At 51.5% G+C, this 19209-nt stretch overlaps 1 protein-coding gene and 1 long non-coding RNA gene across 4 annotated transcripts in view; one reads left to right on the forward strand and one right to left on the reverse strand.

The window, feature by feature from the left end:
- The window catches only part of LOC126491878 (uncharacterized), a 99462-nt gene that overhangs the window by 47608 nt on the left and 32645 nt on the right, over nt 1-19209 (forward strand). The gene's annotated exons all lie outside the window — the stretch shown is intronic.
- Nucleotides 116-19042, reverse strand: Csf1 (colony stimulating factor 1). Of its 3 annotated transcripts, none has more exons than XM_050127812.1 (9): nt 18593-19042; nt 15056-15178; nt 13809-13874; nt 12175-12345; nt 8823-8970; nt 6657-6787; nt 6010-6062; nt 5657-5715; nt 116-2127 (listed from the first exon to the last, which is right to left on the reverse strand). In XM_050127812.1, exons 1-8 carry the CDS (start codon nt 18629-18631, stop codon nt 5670-5672), a joined length of 777 nt encoding a protein of 258 aa, XP_049983769.1. In that variant the 5' UTR covers nt 18632-19042; the 3' UTR covers nt 116-2127; nt 5657-5669. The 3 variants fall into 3 exon arrangements, with proteins under 3 accessions (XP_049983769.1, XP_049983767.1, XP_049983768.1); XM_050127810.1 differs by having other exon boundaries at nt 6657-7672; nt 18593-19038; XM_050127811.1 differs by lacking the exon at nt 116-2127 and adding an exon at nt 2847-4823 and having other exon boundaries at nt 6657-7672; nt 18593-19039.

Raw genomic sequence — 19209 nt, forward strand, 5'->3', positions numbered from 1 at the left:
TCTTTCTGTACCTTGGAAAAATCTCAGAGTGGAAGTTCACCCAGCAGTTGCTCCTCTCCCCCTTTCTTTTGCCACCCACACCCCAAAAGCAACTTTCCCCATGACTCACACGTGGCAGCATGTGCACTTCTTTTATTATTAAATATAAAAGCAGCTTCCTATTTTTTTAAATAGATATTTAAATGACCTTATATAAAATAATTCACTTCCAAGTATAAAAAAACTGCAGTCTCACAGTTTGTGAGCCAATGTTCCCTCCGGGCTTTCTCAGAGGAGGGAAGGGGTTCCTATGCAGTGGAGGTTCCAAAGAGTTTGGGGCTCCTCTGCTCTGATGTAGCCAGGTGCCCACAAAGAGCTTCTTGCAATGGGTTGGATTTGCTCTTCTGTTTTTAATAATATATGTTTAAGGTAGAGGGGTAGGAAAATGCCTTTTTTTTTCTGTGTTTTTTTTTCCTTCTATTTTAAAATATGTATTTTCTTGCATGGAAATAGTCTATAAGTAGAAGGCTAAGTAAGCCCCACAAGAAAGTCTCCAGTGTCCTCCCCCTCTGCTGTCTCCCCTTGCCTGAAAGATTACGGACCCAGTAGCCAGGGAGGGCAGGAAAGGGGGACACAGCAGCATAAAGAGACCGGGGCAAGTGAGAGCCCTGTCACCTATGCCCAGGTCTCAGAGCCACAGGCAAGTCCTGGCCCAGGAAACAGAGGGCAACAGAATAGAGTTGTAAGTAGACAGCCCATTTCTTGCTTGGCTAGAGATGGCAGGGTAGGGTGGGTGAGATCAGGAGGGTGTCACTGCCTACCTGGGTCAGGTCTGGAGAAAAAAGGCCAGAAGAGGGTGGGGCTGGAGCATGTAGCTCAGTCCCAGGAGCTCATGACAGGACAACCTGCTCAGCTCCAGGCTGGAGGCAACAGGGGAAGGAGGCTGGCTGCTGGTTAGGGTCTAGACATCAACTTTAACCATAGGGGTTCTCACATATTCTCAAGACCCATTTTCATTCAGAGCTCTGCCTGTGTCCTTTCTGCCTCTGCCCCCCCCCCCCTTCCTTTCTCCCGTCCACTAGTCACTTCCCTCCTGGGAATGTCAAAGTGCAAGATGCAGAAACCTGGGCAAGAACACAGCCTAGAGACCAGCTCTGGCTGGTAGCCCAGGCAGTTCTCTCACAGCGCCACCCTGGGCAGTCAAAGGCTAAGGCAGGGGAAGGTCAGGGTTTAGGGGCTCCCTCAGCCGGCAGATGAGGCCAGCTCAGTGCAGGAAGCTGAGGAGAGGCCGAGGGGGTGGGAGAACATTCGGACGGATGGTCGCTCATGGGGATGGATGGGACAGGCTGTTCAGCAGGCAGGTTCAGTATTCACAGTGCAATGGCTTCCTTCATGAGGGGTGCCTCTGCTGGGCAAAAGAACTCTGGCAGGGGCTGTGGGTAGGAAGAGCCGAGAGCTTGATCCTCCTCTTGGCATCACGAGCCAGGTCAGACAGGTCCTGAAGCAGGGCTAGTCCCCCCTCCTTCCTGGCTATCAGCTGAGGGCACGTAGGCAAGTTGAGGGTGTAGACCCCTTTAAGCTGTCAACACAAGCAGCCAAAGGCCTCCTCTTCCCGTCTTCTGGGCTGCATGCCTTTATGCCTTTACGGGAAATCGGGCAGATGCTGTCCCGCCCTGCGAATCTCAGGCTTTCCTCTTGGGAAACAGGTCCCTGCCTGTCCATGTTGGATTCCTTGGCAGCAGTTGGGTCTTCTGCGCACAGGCTCTTCTGCTCCTTCTTGTGTGCCCTGGTCTCCCATGGGCCATACAGGCAGGTGGGTCCCTTGCCAGGTTCTGGCTTTGAGAGGAGGGTACAGCTCCTGAGGGAAAGGATCCTGAGCTAGCTCGCTGGCCTTCCTTGAGTGCAGGGAGCCTCCAGGGCCCACAATAAATATTGACAGTGTGGGGGGCATCCTCTAGCCCTCTCTCAGTTAGTTGAGAGTCTAAGGGTTAAGATGAAAAGACCCCCATCAAGGCTGCTTTCATCCAGTCTTGGTCTGCAGGAGCTCTGGTAGTGGCAGGCCACATTGCTAGGAAGATGGCAGGAGAGGGTGGTGATGGACAGTCCCAAAATGTCTCCTTCCATAAAGAGATAGTCCTATGTACCCAGCTGTAGGGAACAGAAGAAAAGAAGGCTGGTCAGCAAGTGGGAGTGTGGGGAGGGTCGCTGAGGACATGGTTGGGGGAGGTGTGGCATTCCTGTGGGCTGTTGGCCGGCTTCAGGCAAGACTTCCTCTGGTCCTTTCCCTGGCCTTCCAGGCCACCCCAGACACCACAGAGAAACCAGGCAGCTTTGCCTGGCAGCAGTCCAAGCCTCTGGCCTGACTGGCCTCACCTCCTACCTCTCCTCCTGGGGGACCAGTGACCACAAAATGAGGGAGTGGGGCCGGAGGAAGTCTAGGTCACAAGGTAGAGGGGTTATTGCTCATGCAGGTGGGAACTGGGAACATGTTCTTGAATTCTTTGCTGGACCCCTCTTCAAGCAAGGTCCTCTCACTCATCTTAGATCAATGAACTAAGGGTGATTTCTGTCAGTTCTAGCAAAGAATTTTTCATATTCACCTCCATACCATTCCTCAGAGGGGTCTGCACAGAAGATACTTGGGCAAAGGCAAATGAATAGAAAGAGTTTGGGCTTGAGGGACAGAGACTAGGGGCAATGCTATGAAGAGGGAGGGCTCAGCCTGTCAACCCTTAGCAGTCCTGCATCCTCCCAGATGGGGTGAGGGACTTGCCTGTTATCATTCATGGAAGCCAAGGCCCTGCCCTCTCCCCACCCCACCCCCATCGTGTCCCCTTGCCCAGCATCCTCAGAACGCTTTGTTCCACAACAGAAATCCCCTGGATTCCATCCAACAGCTTGACTTTGGACCTTGTGTGGCGCCTCCCCCCTAATGTCCATACCCCCACTGGTCAAGTCTATGATGGGTAAGCAGGGAAGATGAGACCTACAGCCTCTGGCTTCCAGCCCATTCCCATGCTGGAGAGGAAACAAGGGGGAACTATAAACTGTACATGAGCCATGCTGGTACAGCCAGGCCACAGGCTCTGCCAGGGCCAGTAGGGAAGAAGGCCTCAGAGGGCATGCCCTAGCCTGTGACCCAGCTCCCAGCTCCCTGGGGTTGAGGGCCTGAGTTTTCTGCAGCTCTGTGTCCCTCCTTCAATCTCCACTTCTGTGTGTTCCACTCCTCTCCTCAGAGTACTGGTCAATCTGGACATAGACACTCGGTTCCCATAGGCTCCTGGAGCCTGCATGGGGACCAGTTTAGATCTGGACCCACTGAGCAGAATCTTGAAATCCCACAGTGAGAAACTTGAAATCTTGGGCAGGCTTGAGAGTTAGGAGTCAGGAAAAGAACGATTGGAGTATAGAGAGCTCAGGGCAGAGGGCAAGTCCATACAGGTGGCAGGGAGGAGGAAAACTGATGGCCCTTGGTAAGGGTGGCACAGCACTGAACCCCAAAGTCCCCAGAAACTTTGACTGTCTGATTCAGTTCTGAGGTGCTCTGGATCCTTCTCTCAGGTGTTCCAGTGAGCCAGCTAATTCATTGCACCATCTCCATGCTCCATACTGCCAAGGGGGCCCCAGGATTCTATATATGGATTACTGCTTGCTTTTATCCAAATACATTTCCTTGGTTCTGAGCATCTGTCAGATTTCCTCTGTCTGGAGAAGGGGTCCAGATTCCTCATCCTACACACAGGACTGTTTGCTTACATGTGGCAAGGGGTATAACTGGAAATTTGAATGGGTCATACAACTAGTTTGACATCTAGTCAATCAGCAAATCAGCTAAGCATTCTGCCACCTAGTTAGCCAGTCAGTTCACCAATCAAGAACTAGTCAGTTAACAGTTACCAGCTAGTTGACCGAATAGTCAATCAGCCAAACAGCTGGCAAGATGAGTTGACTAGTTAATTGGTCAGCCAGATGGCTGGTCAGTTAGTAAAATCTGGCCAGGGTTAGTTGATGATTTAGACCTGGAACCAGTCGGCAGCATTTACTGAATTTTTGACAAGGATGGAGGGGCCCTGTCTGTCCTAGAATCAAGGATAGAAAGTGAAGTGCAGAAAACGTAGAAGGTAGTTCCTGCCCTCTAGGGGCTTACAATCTTCTTAGTAGTGCAAATGTACATACATACATAAAATATGATTTTAAAATGCATAAAACAACATCCAAATGTGTGCAAATTGATATAGTATTAGCCATATTACAAAAGAGCAGAAGGGGTAAGAGTTAAAAGAGCAACTGGAGGGATGTGGAGACTTCAGGAGGGAAAGCTTCCCGATAGGCTGCTGTGGGCTGGGTTCAGAGAGGAAGAATATAGGTCACATCTTCATCAACATTGTGGGCAAGGACAATAAATGACATTCATCAGTATGCAGGGGACACAACCAAGAGTTACGAAGTGACCAGATTAGGAGTTAAAACACTTTCAGTAGGCTCAGGGCATGAGCAGAAAGCAACAAGTAGTTTTAACAAAGGTGAACATAAACTACATTTTGGCTAAAAAGGTTAAGCTGTCCAAGTATGGAATGGCGAAGGTCTGCTGGACAGAGGCTCATGGGAAAGCAAACTGGGGTTTTTAATAGTCCACAAGCTCCGCATATGACAATATATGATGCAGCTGTTAAAACTAACGTGATCTTAATCTGCACGAGTAGAAGAGTACTGTCCAGATCAAGGAAGGCAAGAGTCCCACTGTACTCTGAGCGGTCAGACAACATCTGGAGTACTGTGTCCAGGGCTGGGCGCCACATTTTCAGAGGGGCATACAAACGAGTGTGTCCAGGATGGTGAGGGGTCTGAAAACCATATCATATAAGGAATGTTTGAGGGGCTTGGCCACACTTAACACAAGGGATTCTTAAAGGGGACATGAATGGCTGGCTTTAAATATCAGGCCTTGTTAGAAGATGGGATGATTAGTTGGGGACGGGGAGAAGAGAAGGCAGCTTTGCCGGCATAAGGGAGGAACTCCTGTGTTGTGTGCAGGTGGAACAGACTGACATGCAGGGAACTTGCCTGGAACTGGGAGTGTGTGACAGGAAGCTGGCTGACTCCCTGTTGGGGATGCAGGAGTGGGTCCTTTTAGGATGGAAGACTGGGCCAAATGACCTCTTAACAGCTCTGTCAAGGCTAAATCTCTATGGCACCATGATTCTAAAACAGGGAGGCAGCCATGACCTTGGCTGGGGAGCAGGACCAGATGAGGCACAGTCTGGCAAGAAGTGGATGCTGAGAAGTTCAGGGCTCAGCACCAAGCTGGGAGTGCTCGTGTTTGAAGGGGCTGGCGGCCATGCAGAGGCTAATGAAAATTCCCCAGGGTGGTAAAGACCTTGTAAAAGCCTCATTAGAGGAGGAGGAATGTGGTTGCTTTGGGATTGAATGTGTCAACAGCAAGAATAGAAACATAAAGCAGAAGTAGCGGTAACTAAGTCTCCGTGGGGGAGGGGCACAGGAGTGCAGGGGAGACCTGAGGCCCGGAAGGGAGGGGCCTTGCTAGAATGAATGAAATGGGAGTGGGGTAGAGGAGAGAAAGTTAAATGTGTGGGAGTTGGTGGCTTCTGCAGCAGGGGAGGGTTACTGGATATAGCTCTTTTTAAGGGATAGAGGGTATCAAAAATCAGAGCCTTACCTTGGTATCCTTTCTATACTGGCAATTCCACCCCTCTGTCCTCATCCTGGGTCAAGGGGCTGCAGGCAGAAAACAGGGCTGACATAAGGCTTTGTGAGAAGCATAGGACTGAGAGAACCTCTAGCTTATCCCAAACCCTGCACCTGGGTTCCATCAACTGTTTAGAAGTCCCGGAACTGCCCACATCTCTGATGATCAGGAGAAAGTCCAGCTGCCGTGGGAAGGAGAGAGGCCCTTCTTTCTTGGTACCCACCCTGCTCTGCAGCTCTGGTTTATTAGGGCAAGGGAGAGAAGCCCCTCCTCCAATCTAGAGGGGAAACAACCCCTCCCACAGTCCCACTCCAACTTCTCACCTGCCCTCTGGTCGCCCCACAGAGTAATTCAATGTCGGAGGCTCTCGATGGATCTGGTAACAAGAAAGAGTTGTCTCACTCACCGAGGTGCTGGTATTCCCCCAGGCATTACTGAGAGAGAATTCCTTTAGCTACCCCAAAGCATACACAGTTAAGGGAGACTCCAGGGCCTCTTGAGGATGGGTGCTCCTTCTCCTGTCCCCTCTAAGGCAGAATACCACCTATGGGCCCTCAGGCTCCCAGAACAGCCTTCCCCTCCTCTCCTTTCCCTCTTTCACCTGGTTGCTCAAGCATTCTCTTTGCTGTATATTTCTTTTCTCATTCCCTCTCAATGAGGCTGGAGACCTCTTGATTTTGTCATTTATTTGCTTGCTTGTTTATTTTTGAGACAGGATCTCTGGCTGATCTAGAACTTGCTATGTAGATCAGGCTGGCCTTAAACTCATAGAGATGTGCCTGCCTCTGCCTCTGGATTATTGGGGTTAAAGGCACATGCCATCACCACACCTGGGACCCCCTGATTCTTGAATCAACACTCCATCACCACCTTCTACCCTTTGGGTTGTCATCCCCATCTCCCAGCAACTGCAGAGCCTGTTGGAACCTGGCTGTCCTCTAACCTGCCCCTCTCCTGGGGTTCTCCTTACCCTCCGCTTCCACCTGTAGAACAGGAGGCCCCCAACAGCCAGCAAGATCAGGATGATGCTCGGCACCAGCAGGTGGAAGACAAACTCAGAGTTGTTGAATTCAGGGGGTGCCCAAGTTGGAACCCTACGGCCTGTGTCAGTCAAAGGAATGGAGTTAAAATGGGCCACAGGTCTGGCTGCCCCCTCACTTTCTGGTCCTCCTTCCAGCTCTGTGGGGCTCCTTCGATCCCTGGTACTTCTCTTGCCCTCAAGCTCCCTGAGGGGCAGCACAATGCCCCAAGAGTGGCTTCTGGGAAGCAGTGACTGAGCAAAAGGGGTGGCTGGGTTTCTGAGGCCCTGTGGACCCAGTGTTGAAATGTGGGGAGATCCTGGCTCCTGGTGGCCTCCAGGCAGCGCAGATGAACCCTCTGTCTTCTCAGGAGTGTGATTCTGTGTCTGGCCAGTGGGTCTCGTAGCGTTCACCTCTGGCAATGGGGTGTCTGTTTCTGCTGGCTGCTGGTCCTCTGTTGATTTATGGAGTGGAGAAGATGCTGAGAGGTCTCTGGATCTGTCCATCTCTGCCTGGATGCTGTCCTCTACAGGTTTGGAGGGGGAAAGCTTTGCTTCCCGGGTCAAAAACCTCTCACTACCCTCTCCAGAAGCTTCTTCTAGGACCCAGTTAGTGCCCAGTGAAGATTTAAGGATGACTTCCACAGCAGGGATAGGGGCCTCCACAGAAGGATGAGGCTCGGAACCCTCAGTGAGTCTGTCCTCATGGTTTGGGGTCTCTGGTGACTCGAGGCTCTGGCAGGTGCTTCTGGGTAATCGCTGCTTGGCACTGCCTGGGTCCTCTGTGCGAAGGGGCTGCTCACTGGGCAAGAGGGAGTTGCCCTCTGTCCTCTGAGAATCATCCCAAGCCAAGTCAGCCAGAGGGGCCATGGAGGGGGCAGGGGGCTGGTGAGGGGAGGTAGAGGCCAGGTCACTGCTAGGGGTGGCTTTAGGGTACAGGCAGTTGCAATCAGGCTTGGTCACCACATCTGAAAGAACCACAGAGAAGGGGAGAGAGAAAGATGGGGAGGAGATAGAGTCACCAGCCTCTAGCACAGCTCCCCCAGAGGGGTAAGAGGGGGTAAGGCCCTGGGGCATGGGAAGGGGACCCTCTTCTTCTAACCCAGCCCTGGGGCTGGGGAGAGGGCAGGGCAGCAATAAATGATCATGACACAGAACTCAGGCAGCAGGGAGCAATATTGGATAAGGAGGTAGCAGGGTATCATAGACAAAGAACCAAAAGCAAGGTACAGACAAACAGGAGGACTTGAAGAAGACCACAGGACAGTGTACTGGGGCTCTAGCTGACTGGATACCAAGCCGGAGGTAAGCAGCGGTCAGTCTAGGGGACTGAGCAGTAACTCCTGGATTAACACAAGACACTCAGAAGCCCCCACGACACTGGTTTCATGCACAGCCAGGAGCCAGACCACCACAGCCACAGCAGGAGAAGGCTGGCTCTGGGAAGCAGACAAAGTTTGGGACTTTGGGATTGAAGCACTAACGCTGGACTTGAGTATTGTCCCGTTGCAGGGCCTCATCCCCTGCTTTGGGGAGTGAGGCTGAATGCAGGACACGTGTGGCACAGGACGCACAGATGAGGACACGCAGGGTGCACAGGTAGGGAGAGTTTGAATGATGTTCAGACTTCAAATTCAGCCTTGTCCCTTGAGGGGACATCCAAGGCATCCTGGGGACTTCTGGAGCCAGGGTGTCCTGGTGTTTTGCAGCAGGGATCCTGGAAGAAGGACCCTGACTGCCAGATGAAGCACCTGCTCTTTCCATGGAATCCCCATTTATTCAGCCAGTCTGCAGAGCCAAGGGGAGAAGCCACCATGCCTACATGGCTTTCTGAGAAAGGTCCCCTTTCCCTCTCACTACCATAATAGCCACCAGCATGAGCCTTCTTGACGCTGCCACATCAAGTAAGGCAGTGAGACAGTACATGCAGGCATAAGTCAGTGTACATGCACACACATGTCAGCAAAGACATGTGCCCAGGTCCCTGCGGTACATGAAGCCACATGAGTACATAAAACACACAGAAACAGACTTAGCAGCCAGGCTGCCTCTGGGATCCCCCTCTCCCCTTATTTCACCCCCCCACACCCTCCCTGTAGCTGGCCCTCCTGTGCTTACCTGGACTGGAGCACTTATTAAAGCTTTCTTTGCAGTTCTTGCTAAATATATTCCAGTCTGTTTCAAGGAGATTCTTTGTTTTATTAAAGACATCCTTGATTTTCTCCAGTAACTGAAGCGGAGTTTCATGGAAAGTTCGGACACAGCTCTGGAAGAAGAGCAGAGACCCCTTCAGTGAGCTTGAGCATGGGCCTCCTCCCACTGTTACTTCTGTCAAATTATCCTGGGCTTTCTCACATGGATTTTCTTTTCCACTTTTGCTTCCTCCCTCTCATCTCCTCTGCTTTGGAATATCTGTCCTGAGGTTGAGAAATATGTCATTCACTCACAGATCCATCTAACACATATTTAAATGTCAAGTGATAACAATTTACCTGGGCATCATGCGAGGGACAAAAGAGAAGTGGTTTTCCTGGCCAAGCTGGACACTGAGTCCAGCAGATGCTAGCACTAAACACATTGTTACAAGAGAGTGTCCTGAGCCATCTGAATGTGTATAACTAAAGAGAGCTAAAAGAGGCCCCAGGGGGAAGATTGCCAAAAGTTAAAAGATGAGCAAGGGAAGGGAAGGAGGTGGGGTTAGGGACGATAGAAGATGCAGGGGTCCTGATGCAGGAAAGCATGGAATGTCAAAAGATTGAGAGGAGGCTGGAGTGGTTTCGGTGCTGTCATCTAGGAGGAAATTGGCAAGAGATGCAGCTGCAGAGAGTTCTGCCAAGGCCAGGGACTTGTTGACCCTGCCAGGAACTTGTAATTTTTATCCACAGAGCCAATAGGAAACTGAAAAACCGCTCAGGAGGTGGAGCGTGGTGTAAGACCTGAATTTTAGAAAAATCATCTTGGTATGGTATAGAGAACAGATCCAAGGAGGCCAGAGGAAATGAGGCTCCTTTGGCTGGGGCCACGTTCTGGAGAAAGTGCCAAGGATGCCCTGCTCTGCCTGCTGAGTGGGCCCAGCTGCTCACACCCACTGCAGTTCTGAGAAGCCACACCCTCCTGGGATCATCCCACCTTACCAGCTGCTCCTTCAGGCTCTGTGCCAGACTGTGCCTTCTAAATACTGCAGTGCCTCAGGGTTCTGCTCTGGGCTCACCTCCTCTTCCACAGCAAGTTGTGCTATGTGCGGTTACAGCGTTGTCTACAGCTTATTTCCAGAATGCCAAGTTTTCCCTTAAACTTTCTGAGCTATTCAGTGAAGAACACTAAGTTTTCCAAGGCTACTATAAAGCCCTTGATTCCATCACTGTATCTCCCCAGCATGCCCATAGCAGGCTTATAACAAACAGTTACTAGACAAATGAATGAAAAGACCTGGGCTCAGCTTCATCACTCAGCGGCTAGGAACTGCTTTGCTTAGATTCATCTTCTTGTCTGTGATGTCAGGATGACAATACCCAAGCCTCTCCGAGGAGCTGTTAAGGTAGGCCAGCCGGCTCTTTCTGGCATGTGTCTTTATAAAGCTCTTTGCCTCAAACCTGACCTTATGTGTTGTAAAAGAAACCAGGCATCTTCACTTAGAACCCTGACACCCAAGGTTTCTCACAATGGAGGTGCCTGCTGGGTCGGGAGTTCGGAACCCTTTTTTGAGCGGAGAGACTGGACCTTGGCTCCTCGAGCTTACATTTTGCCTCCTCCCTCAGCATGCACTGCGTGAATAGTCACTGAGCCAAGGGAGTCTGAAGACCTTCTAGCTCAACCAATGGTGGGGCAGCTTCAAAGATGTAGTTTCCCAGGCCCATGGGCCCAAGGAAGTGGAGTCTCTAAGGGTGTATGCTGGGACTCTGCCTTGTAAACACGCTCTCCAGGAGGTGATCTGCTTGCACTTTAATGTTGGGGAAGCATAGGTGTAACTCTGTAGGAAAGAGCCACCCCTTCCTCAACCCAACAGCCAGTCCAGATAATCTGGTTTTCGGTTCTCTTTGGGGGCAAGTTCTTCCACCAGGTGGTCTCTGTTTCCTCTCTCTTTTCTCCCTGATCTGCCTCCAACAGCAGTTTCCATGTTGTCACAACAGATGGACCAGTGGACGCTCAGCTCATTTGATAAAGTGCTGCCTCCTTCCACCTGGAAGCCCTGAGGTGCTGCCCTCCTGTTTTCCTCCTTCTTGAGGCTACACTTCATTCGGGGTCCTGGACCTCTTCTCAGTTGTACAGTTCTGTGGCCCCACAAACAGCTTCTGTGTATCCAGCAATCACAATCATGACCGCCTCCTGCAGCTGTCTGATGCGCCCCACACTAAACCGAGCCACGCTGCCTGTGGTCATCCTTATTTTGACATCAGTGAAATCTCCAGGGGCTCAAGATGAATGCATCCTGACTAACTCTTTCTATCCCCAGGAAGCACCAAGCCCTAGCTGCCAGGGGGGAAGCACATCTACTCACTTTCAATTTTCCTGCACCACCCTGGTTCAAGCCACCACCAACACTAGCTTGGTTGAGCTTCCCGCTGGTCTCCAGATCTCCATTCTTGTTCTCTATAGCCTACTCTCCAGACCATCACCAGAACAGTCTCACATCATAAGTGACATTGTGTCATTCACTAGTTTATGGTGGCTTCTTTCAGATTTAAGACAAAAAGTCCACTGTCTTTGACACCCGACTCCCTCCCCTCCGTATCCCATGCCTGGGCCCTGCTGAGTCCTTTGGGTCCCTGAACGCAAACCTTTTTGGTCACTCTTGGGCTTCAGCATAGCACTCCTCGCTCAGGACTGTTTCTCCATCTGTGCCCTTACTGCTCTTACTTGTGCTGGAGCTCCAGTTAAAGCCGTCTACTCTCTCTTTCCCTCTGCATCCTCAGTAAGTTAGCATTCCCTGTTGCACTCCGCGTCCTCTCAGCCATCAGAGGCCTCCGCTCCCCTGCTCTGCTCCTCTCCAGGGCTGCTGTTACTCTCATCCATTCACATACGTGTATCTTAGCTGTCTCCGCACCCATTCCCTCCCCTCTGTCTTCATGATCGTGGGGGATCTTAGCCTTCTTTGATCATGGATAGTTCCTGTTTTCCAGAACAGCACTTTAGACACAATGGTCACTCAGTAAGTGACCATTTTGCTACATGGATGAACAGTCCTTCTGGTTATATTCACAGATGCCATTGTTGAAGAGCCGCCTGCCTCACTTGAGTGAGGCTCTGTAAGGGTGGGGACTGGGGATTTCCTGCTCCAAGGATATCATCAAGGTCCAGCACTGTGCCTCCTGTCCAGTGACTACTTGGTGAAGGTGGATGGAGCAAAGAAATGGATGGGTGAGTGAGTTAGTGAGTGAGGCTCAGGCAAGGCAAGCATATGGGGCAGGGAGAGACCGCCACAGCCTCCCTCAGCTCCTTCCCGGGTGCTCTAGCCCCTGAACCACCCTACCTTGTTATCCTGTCCATTATCCGTGGTGAAGCAGTTCCTCAGTCTCAGAGAGAGTTCCTGGAGCCTCTCGGTGGCATTGGCATTGGGAGTGTTGTCTTTAAAGCGCATGTTCTCCTCAATTATGTCTTCCACCAGAAAAAATGCCTTCTTAAGGTAGCAAACGGTATCATTCTGGAGTACAGGAGACAGGACTTAGGACCTGGCTCAAGTGGCCTGGGAATCCAGGCTTCCTATGGGAGGACCGCCACCCTAGGCACATGGAGGGCTGCAGCCCACCCGCCATCCTGTGCCTGTCAGGGGGAGCACACCACCCTGGTGCTGAGCATGATCCCCGTGGCTTGTCTTTTATTCTTTTTCTTTGAATCAACCATAACTGAGAGTTGAGCTAGAGTGAAGGGTAGGTGGAGTCTGATTAGAGAGCTTTGGATTTCCAAAATGAGACTTTTTTCAGGATGGATACACACAGGAAGGGTGAGTTTCAGCTTCTGTCCCTCAGCTTTTCCTGTCTTCTTTCATCTTACTTTCACGGAAGTCCTCAGCCATGGAGGTCCTTCAGACCCTCCAGAATAGAAAGATATTGGGGACTACCTTTTTCCTCCAAGGATACAGTATTTGGCTCTCTAGTGCCCACCAGGAAATATGTGTCATGGTCCAAGTGAAGGAGTAAGAGAATGGATGAGTGAAACCCTGGGGCTATGCAGGCCATGGCGTTGTCACAGAGGTGCATGGGTCTAGTGCATGAGAGCTCAGAGATGGAAGCAATTCTGGACAGACTGGTTGTTCTTCTTGAGGCACACAGATCTCCAGAAAGGTGTGGCTCAGGGGACAGTGGGAGACATGGAAAGGTAAGACAGACACCACAAAGAACTGGTGCAAACGCTGGGAAGTAGAAGGAAGCAGAGAAGGGAAATGAGAATATGGTGGGGTAGGTACTGGAGACTTGGAACTAGACTGTCTATGCTTTCTCTTGGAGCCATGGGGTGGGGTTCCTGACAGGCAAGGAGAAAATGAAGGCTTTGGGGTTTCAGAGAGCTCCCCCTAGTGGTAATATGAAGAGTGCCCTAGAATCAGGGAAGTTGGTTAGGAAGCCTCCAAAGGATGGATGACAAGGATGGAGAGACTGCATCCTAAGGTGCAGAGAGGCAGTTTTAGCTGCACTAGATGGCTGATTGGTTAGGTGTGGGGTAGAAAGCCAGGTTAGACTGCCTTCCTCACTCTGGATAGTGGATGGAGGAGATACGATCTTCCTTTAAAAAAAAAAAACAAGCAAACATGCTATAACTTTCCTGGGTTCAAATTAGGCCTCTATCACTTAACTAGCTATGCTCCTAAATCTCTGTGTGGGTGATAAATATTTGTGGACCTCAGAGTGGACCTGTTAGGGTTAACTAGAGAATGTGCCTAACATTTAGCGAGTGCCTAATAGATGCCAGGTCAAAGGGAGGAAACAGCAAAGGACTTAACTCTGGACCCTGCCCACTGGTAGTTGACTCTTGAGTGCCCAGGACGCCTCACATTCTCATCCCATCATGCTCTAGGCTTTCTGCTGCATTCATGCTGTTTCGTGCAACCACCCTGGGGGCAGAGAGTGAGCACTCACTAAACACCTGGGCCCTGCAACACTTGCTACTCACCTCGAACTGTTCCTGGTCTACAAAGTCAAAGGTAATCTGGCATGAGGTTTCCATTTGGCTGTCGATCTGTGAGACAGAATAGATCAGTGATTACATGGAACCTATAAGTCAACTTAGCTTCAGAATGGGACCCTGGTTTTTGGGGGAATGAGGTTTTAATTTCATCTACCGCTCTAAAACAATGCTGGAATGACAGAGCCACGGCTGGGAGGAAAGCTGTAGCTTCCAAATGTCCAGGGGGGATTAAAACAAAACAAAACGAACAAAAGCCCGTATGCTTTGATCTATAAAATAACATCCAGTCTGTTATAAGGAGGAATTATCTTTAGGAAAACATAAGATGTAATCTTTCTGGGAGGCAGTTAGCACCCTATCATGAAAAGAATTCAAGCAGAGGGTAGCCAAGCTCTGGGGAGTCTGGGTCTCTAGCCGCAGCCTTTCTGTGGAGCAAGTTCTTAACCTGGGAGAACACCATGCCACTCATGTACCTTGGCTTGCTGTGGAAGCTGCATTAAAAAAAAAAAAAGTGGTGTTGAGGAGGGAGGTTGTGAGGCTCAGCTCCAGGACCCAAATTCAGAGCTCTGAGTTGGCCTTACCCATTGGTGCCCCACCCTGTTGATAAATTCTTTACTGAGAGGGACATAAGCCATGGCAGCAACTGGACCCTGACTGGGGATGGCATTTAGAATTGTTGATGATTCTGTTGACCCTAATAGAGATAGATCTGAGTCCCTTCATGGCCCAGATGAACAGAGCACCCCAACCTCAGGGTAAGGGTCAGGGGAGTGAAGGTAGAAGGCTGGGAGTTTGGCTGGAGCCTCCCATCTAAATTTGGGTGGGGCCCTAGTGCCAGGCTGTCAGAGGATCTGGCTATCCAGGAGCTGGATAAACCATCTGGACCCAGCAGGCAGACCGGGCTGGCTTCCCAAAGGAGGCATTCTCTGAGTCAGAGCAGGGTCAGGAAGTCTTTTAGAATCCATAGTGGACACTCCTGGGCTACCATTAACTCAGGCAACCAATTAGAAGCCCGCCCTACCCATTGCCTATAGGGGACCCAGACATGGCTTCAGAGTCAAGGGGGAAACCTAAGGTTCCCCCCCACACACACGCTTGAGAAGATCAGTGAGAAAAGTATCAGGACAGCCATGATCCAGGCAGCTCTGTTTCCTGCAAGCCCTCTCTCTGACTGTGCCTTTGGGCTGCTACCCAGTTTCCTCAGTGAGGAGGAGGGGTGGCCTCATACTCACCAGTTGCTGCAGGACCTGCAGGTGCCCATTCCCAATCATGTGGCTACAGTGTTCCGACACCTCCTTGGCAATGCTCCTGCTCACCAGGAGACAGACCAGCAGCAGCCGGGGGCCCAGCCATGTCTACGACAGAAGGGAATCATGTCTCTCCAGTGCTTCCTCTCCCCAGCTATCCCCATGGCCCACTAAGGACAGAAAACAAAGCCCTATTCCCATGAGGCCTCACACCCTAGGATGTAGCACTCTCCAAATTAGATTTCTCATCAGTCAGAGTGCCACCGTGCTCTTCCCTTGATAATAAACCAAATGCCATCTTCTCCAAGAAGTCTTCTCAGGTTAACCCAGGCCAACCCAACAACACAGAGCTTTGTGGGGTGTTGAGACAGGGTTTGTCTGTGTAACTTTGGCTGTCCAGGTAACTGACTCAAGCTAGTTGTCTCTCAGGCTACCAGCTCATGGTGTATATGGTGTGGAGGACAGGACCTGGACATGGAGACGTACAAGTCTGTAGACCAGGCTGGCCTCGAACTCACAAAGATCCCCCTGCCTCTACATCCCAAGTGCTGGGATGAAGGCATATGCCACCATCCAGCTCACAGAATTTAAAAAAAAATTAAAAGACTTATTTAGTCCTTTTCTGTGTTTATGAATGTTTTACCCACATGCATGTATGCCTACCTTATGCATGCTTCTTGGAATTCCCTGGACCTGAAGGTATAGAAGATTGTGAGCCAGAACCATGTGTGTGCTGGGAGTTAACTTGGGTCCACTGAAAGATCAACAAGTGTTCCTAGATGCTGAGCCATCTCTCTAGCCCACAGAGAACTTCTAATGATAATATTAGTGTTGTGCCAATCTGTGTAAGTTCTCGTGGACGGGAAACTCCTCAAGGGTAGAGTTTCCTGTCCTTTCAACTTGAACACTGAGGCAAATCCTTTGTAAGCTGGCTTCAAGTTTGTGGTCAGACAGTAGCTTTCAGACTACAAGCATCCTGCCTTTCTTCCTACCTGGTTTCACAGGTCTGGCCCTACACGGGGGGGGGGGGGGGGGGCACGACGACTCTGGGACCAAATTCCATTTCACTGGGAACTCAACCCAAGTGGGAGACCTCCTGGAGCTTTGGACTTGCATTTTGAGAAGAGTCCAACTGACTAATCAAAGACAATGATGTGTTTCACTGCTGACATCTGCCTATCTGAGACCCATCAGACAGTTCATCTAGTGAGCAGACTCTTGCCACAGCAAGGAAATTCTCCCCTTTTTATCAACACCCACCTGGCCCAGCAGCTGCTCATTCCTAGAGAAACGGGTCTGGCTCCTGATACCTGACTTGGTCCTTCCTTTCTCCTTTCTTCCTCCTCCCCAAGATCCTTTCATGACTATGGCTCAATAGGGCATCCCAGGAGATTCCAGCCTGAGGCAGAGGGGCTCTTGGGCTTCCTTTCCCTGGTCTGAGACTGCCTCCTAGGAGCTCCTGAGCATCCTGGCAGCTGATGTCCCTGAATTCAGGGAAATGCTGGCAGGGTGGAGTGATGGCTGGCACCCTCCTAGATCTGGGCTCTGCCCCAATAGTCCAGATGATGAGACAAATGCTGCAAATAGGAGCACATTGAAAAAAACCCTGAGAGGCTGTGAAACGGTCTATAACAACACTGTTTACATCTAAAAGTCTGCAGCCTTACCAGTGTGTACCCTGGGGGGGGGGAGCATTGGCTGGGTACTGATGAGGGAAGAGGGACTTCAGTGAGGTTTTAAAGGGTGGCAGACAGAGGTGGGGCTCAAGAGAAGAGGCACAGGGTTGCCCAATGCCATTAAGCACAGGGTCTGTTAGGGTCCTGGCCTGTCCTCAGAGGCAGAGTGTAGAAGAAGGTTCAGACATCCATGGGGTGATGCTGTGCTGGGCACTGTTGGGCAATCGAAAGTTAGCTCTGAGTGGCATCCCAGATCTTCAGAACTTCACACTTAGGACCTGGTAAAGGAAATGACTATACAGAAGGTAACTGACCCCAGCTAGTTGCCACTCAGCCTACCAGCTCATGGTGTATGTGGTGTGAAGGACAGGACCTGGACATGGAGATGTTTAAAAAGACCTCATTCCTGGCACTTCAGGTCATTGGTGTTTGAAGATAGCAAGGTGAAGATTTTACCCCAGGGATGCCTGGCTTTTGGTGACGTTTCAAAAATGCACAGGAATGACGCACAGCTACCATTTGAGAAACTAACTTCAAAGATGACCAAAGGGGGCCCCATCCTAGATCTGCAACTGCTGTGCTACCATAGACAAGGTTACAGATGGGCACCCAGGGGTTAATACTCTAGCTTACATCTGGCTGGACAGGCTCTTCCTGGCTTGCTTCTTCCTCCCACCCACTGCTTCAGCCTCTGACTATGGGAGCAGCCCTGGAAAGAAACTGCTGCAGTCTCAGAATGCTTCAAGACATCACACTCGTTCCATTTCCCGATCAGTAAGGTCCCGGAGAAACCTGGCATAACTGGCCCCTCTGACTGATCTGGTCTAAGTGGCCTTCTTTTCCCTTGTTTCCCCTTAGTGGCCCTTCTTTTTGCTTGTTGTTTCTGTTCCTTCTCTCCTCCTCCTCCTCACCCCTTCTCCTGCCTCTCAGCTGGGCCCTCTCTCCCAGTGGATCTCCTCTTCTCTCTCAAACACCTGCAACTCTCTCCTGCCCTCGAGGCTTTTCCTCTCATTCTCTTCAGAAGCAAGCCCACTTGCTGTTCACTGAAAGTGCCACCCTGCACTCCCTAGGAGCCAGAGCATCATCTGCTGCCACTTTTGGGCGGAATTTCTAGCAGCCCGCGAGCAGCTCTGCAGCTGGGAACTCTCATCCCACTCTCCTCCGTCAGCAGCTGAGCCCAGAATAGCCCCATCCCATTGAACCAAATTCTCCAAGAAAAGAAGGTTTAGGGTTAGCTTCAGGCCATCCCTGGAGTCCCATTTTCCTCAAAAAGCCACCTAAGTCCCTAACAGCTCCTGCCCATAGGCTGGAGCAAGTAGCAGCATGCCCATCTCTTTTCTTCTGACAACAGGTTGCTCAGCACAGGTCCTGACATTCTAAAGCTGAGTGGCCCTAAATTTTCCCTACCCAGAAGGCCCACTCCCAACTAGGGCCTAGAAACATGTGCAACAGTCAAAGGAAGATGCCGACTGGGGATGATGCCACACACGGGTCTGTCACTCGGTACCTGGAGACCGGTTGATCATCCTGGCAGATCCTGGGCCTGTGCCGATTGCTGCGAACCTCTCTCTCCTGCCTGTGGGTGGCTCAATTTTCTCCTCCGTTCAATGGGGTGAGCAGCCTTCCCTTTACCCCTCAAAGCGCTGTAGCCACAGGAGCAGCTGCTGAACTACAGCGGGCCTCAGCCCTAGCGCAGAAGCGGTTAGGAAGCCGGAGCCCAGGGCCGAGATGCCTGAGCTGCGGGCGTGAAGGGGCTGTACGCTCGTGGGGCCGCGCCGCGCCGCCTGCTGCTGCAGAGCTCCCTTCCTAGCCCTGCCCGGGGCCCCGCGCCGTGGTCGCAGCTTACCGATGAAGGGCAGCGCCCCGCGGCGCCCCGCGCGGTCATACGGGCAGCTGGGTCCCGGCCCGGCGTCTTGGCCGTCCTAGTTCGCTTACTCCGTCGCTTGCTGCCGGCTAGAGAGCCTGCGCCCCGGCCGAGGGCCACGCCGCTGTCCCGGGATGCAGAAAACGGCAGCGACACGGAGAGCACCGAGGCAAACTTTCACTTTCCTCTGGCCGAGCTTCGCTGGCCAGCCCTCGGCACAGCCTTTTAAGCGGGAGGACTGACGGGGCATGTGGTTTATGGGAAATCACCCTGGCCCTCCGCCAGACACACACACACACAAACACACACAAACACACACGCTCACACTCACAGGCACTGACACATACACCCCGGAGGCCCACTGAGCTGCCGCCTCCCTTCCCCCAAGCGTGCCGCCTGGTCGTCCCCGCTAGCTAGCTCTCTTCCCAGTCTCTGTGGCTGTGCTAGCTCCGCAGCCTTCAGCAAAGTAACCAGGGCTCCACCGCCCTCCCCCTCCCTTCTCTGGATAAGACACAGCCTTTCCTTCTGTGCTCACCACTCTTGTCAATCTCATGTGATTGCCTTCTTTCTAATGTTGGCCCCTAGGGACTTTCCCTCCA

This window comes from Alexandromys fortis, unplaced genomic scaffold (assembly GCF_014885135.2).
Source record: "Alexandromys fortis isolate MF-2015 unplaced genomic scaffold, M_Fortis_MF-2015_v1.1 scaffold_292, whole genome shotgun sequence".
Lineage (NCBI taxonomy): Eukaryota > Metazoa > Chordata > Mammalia > Rodentia > Cricetidae > Alexandromys > Alexandromys fortis.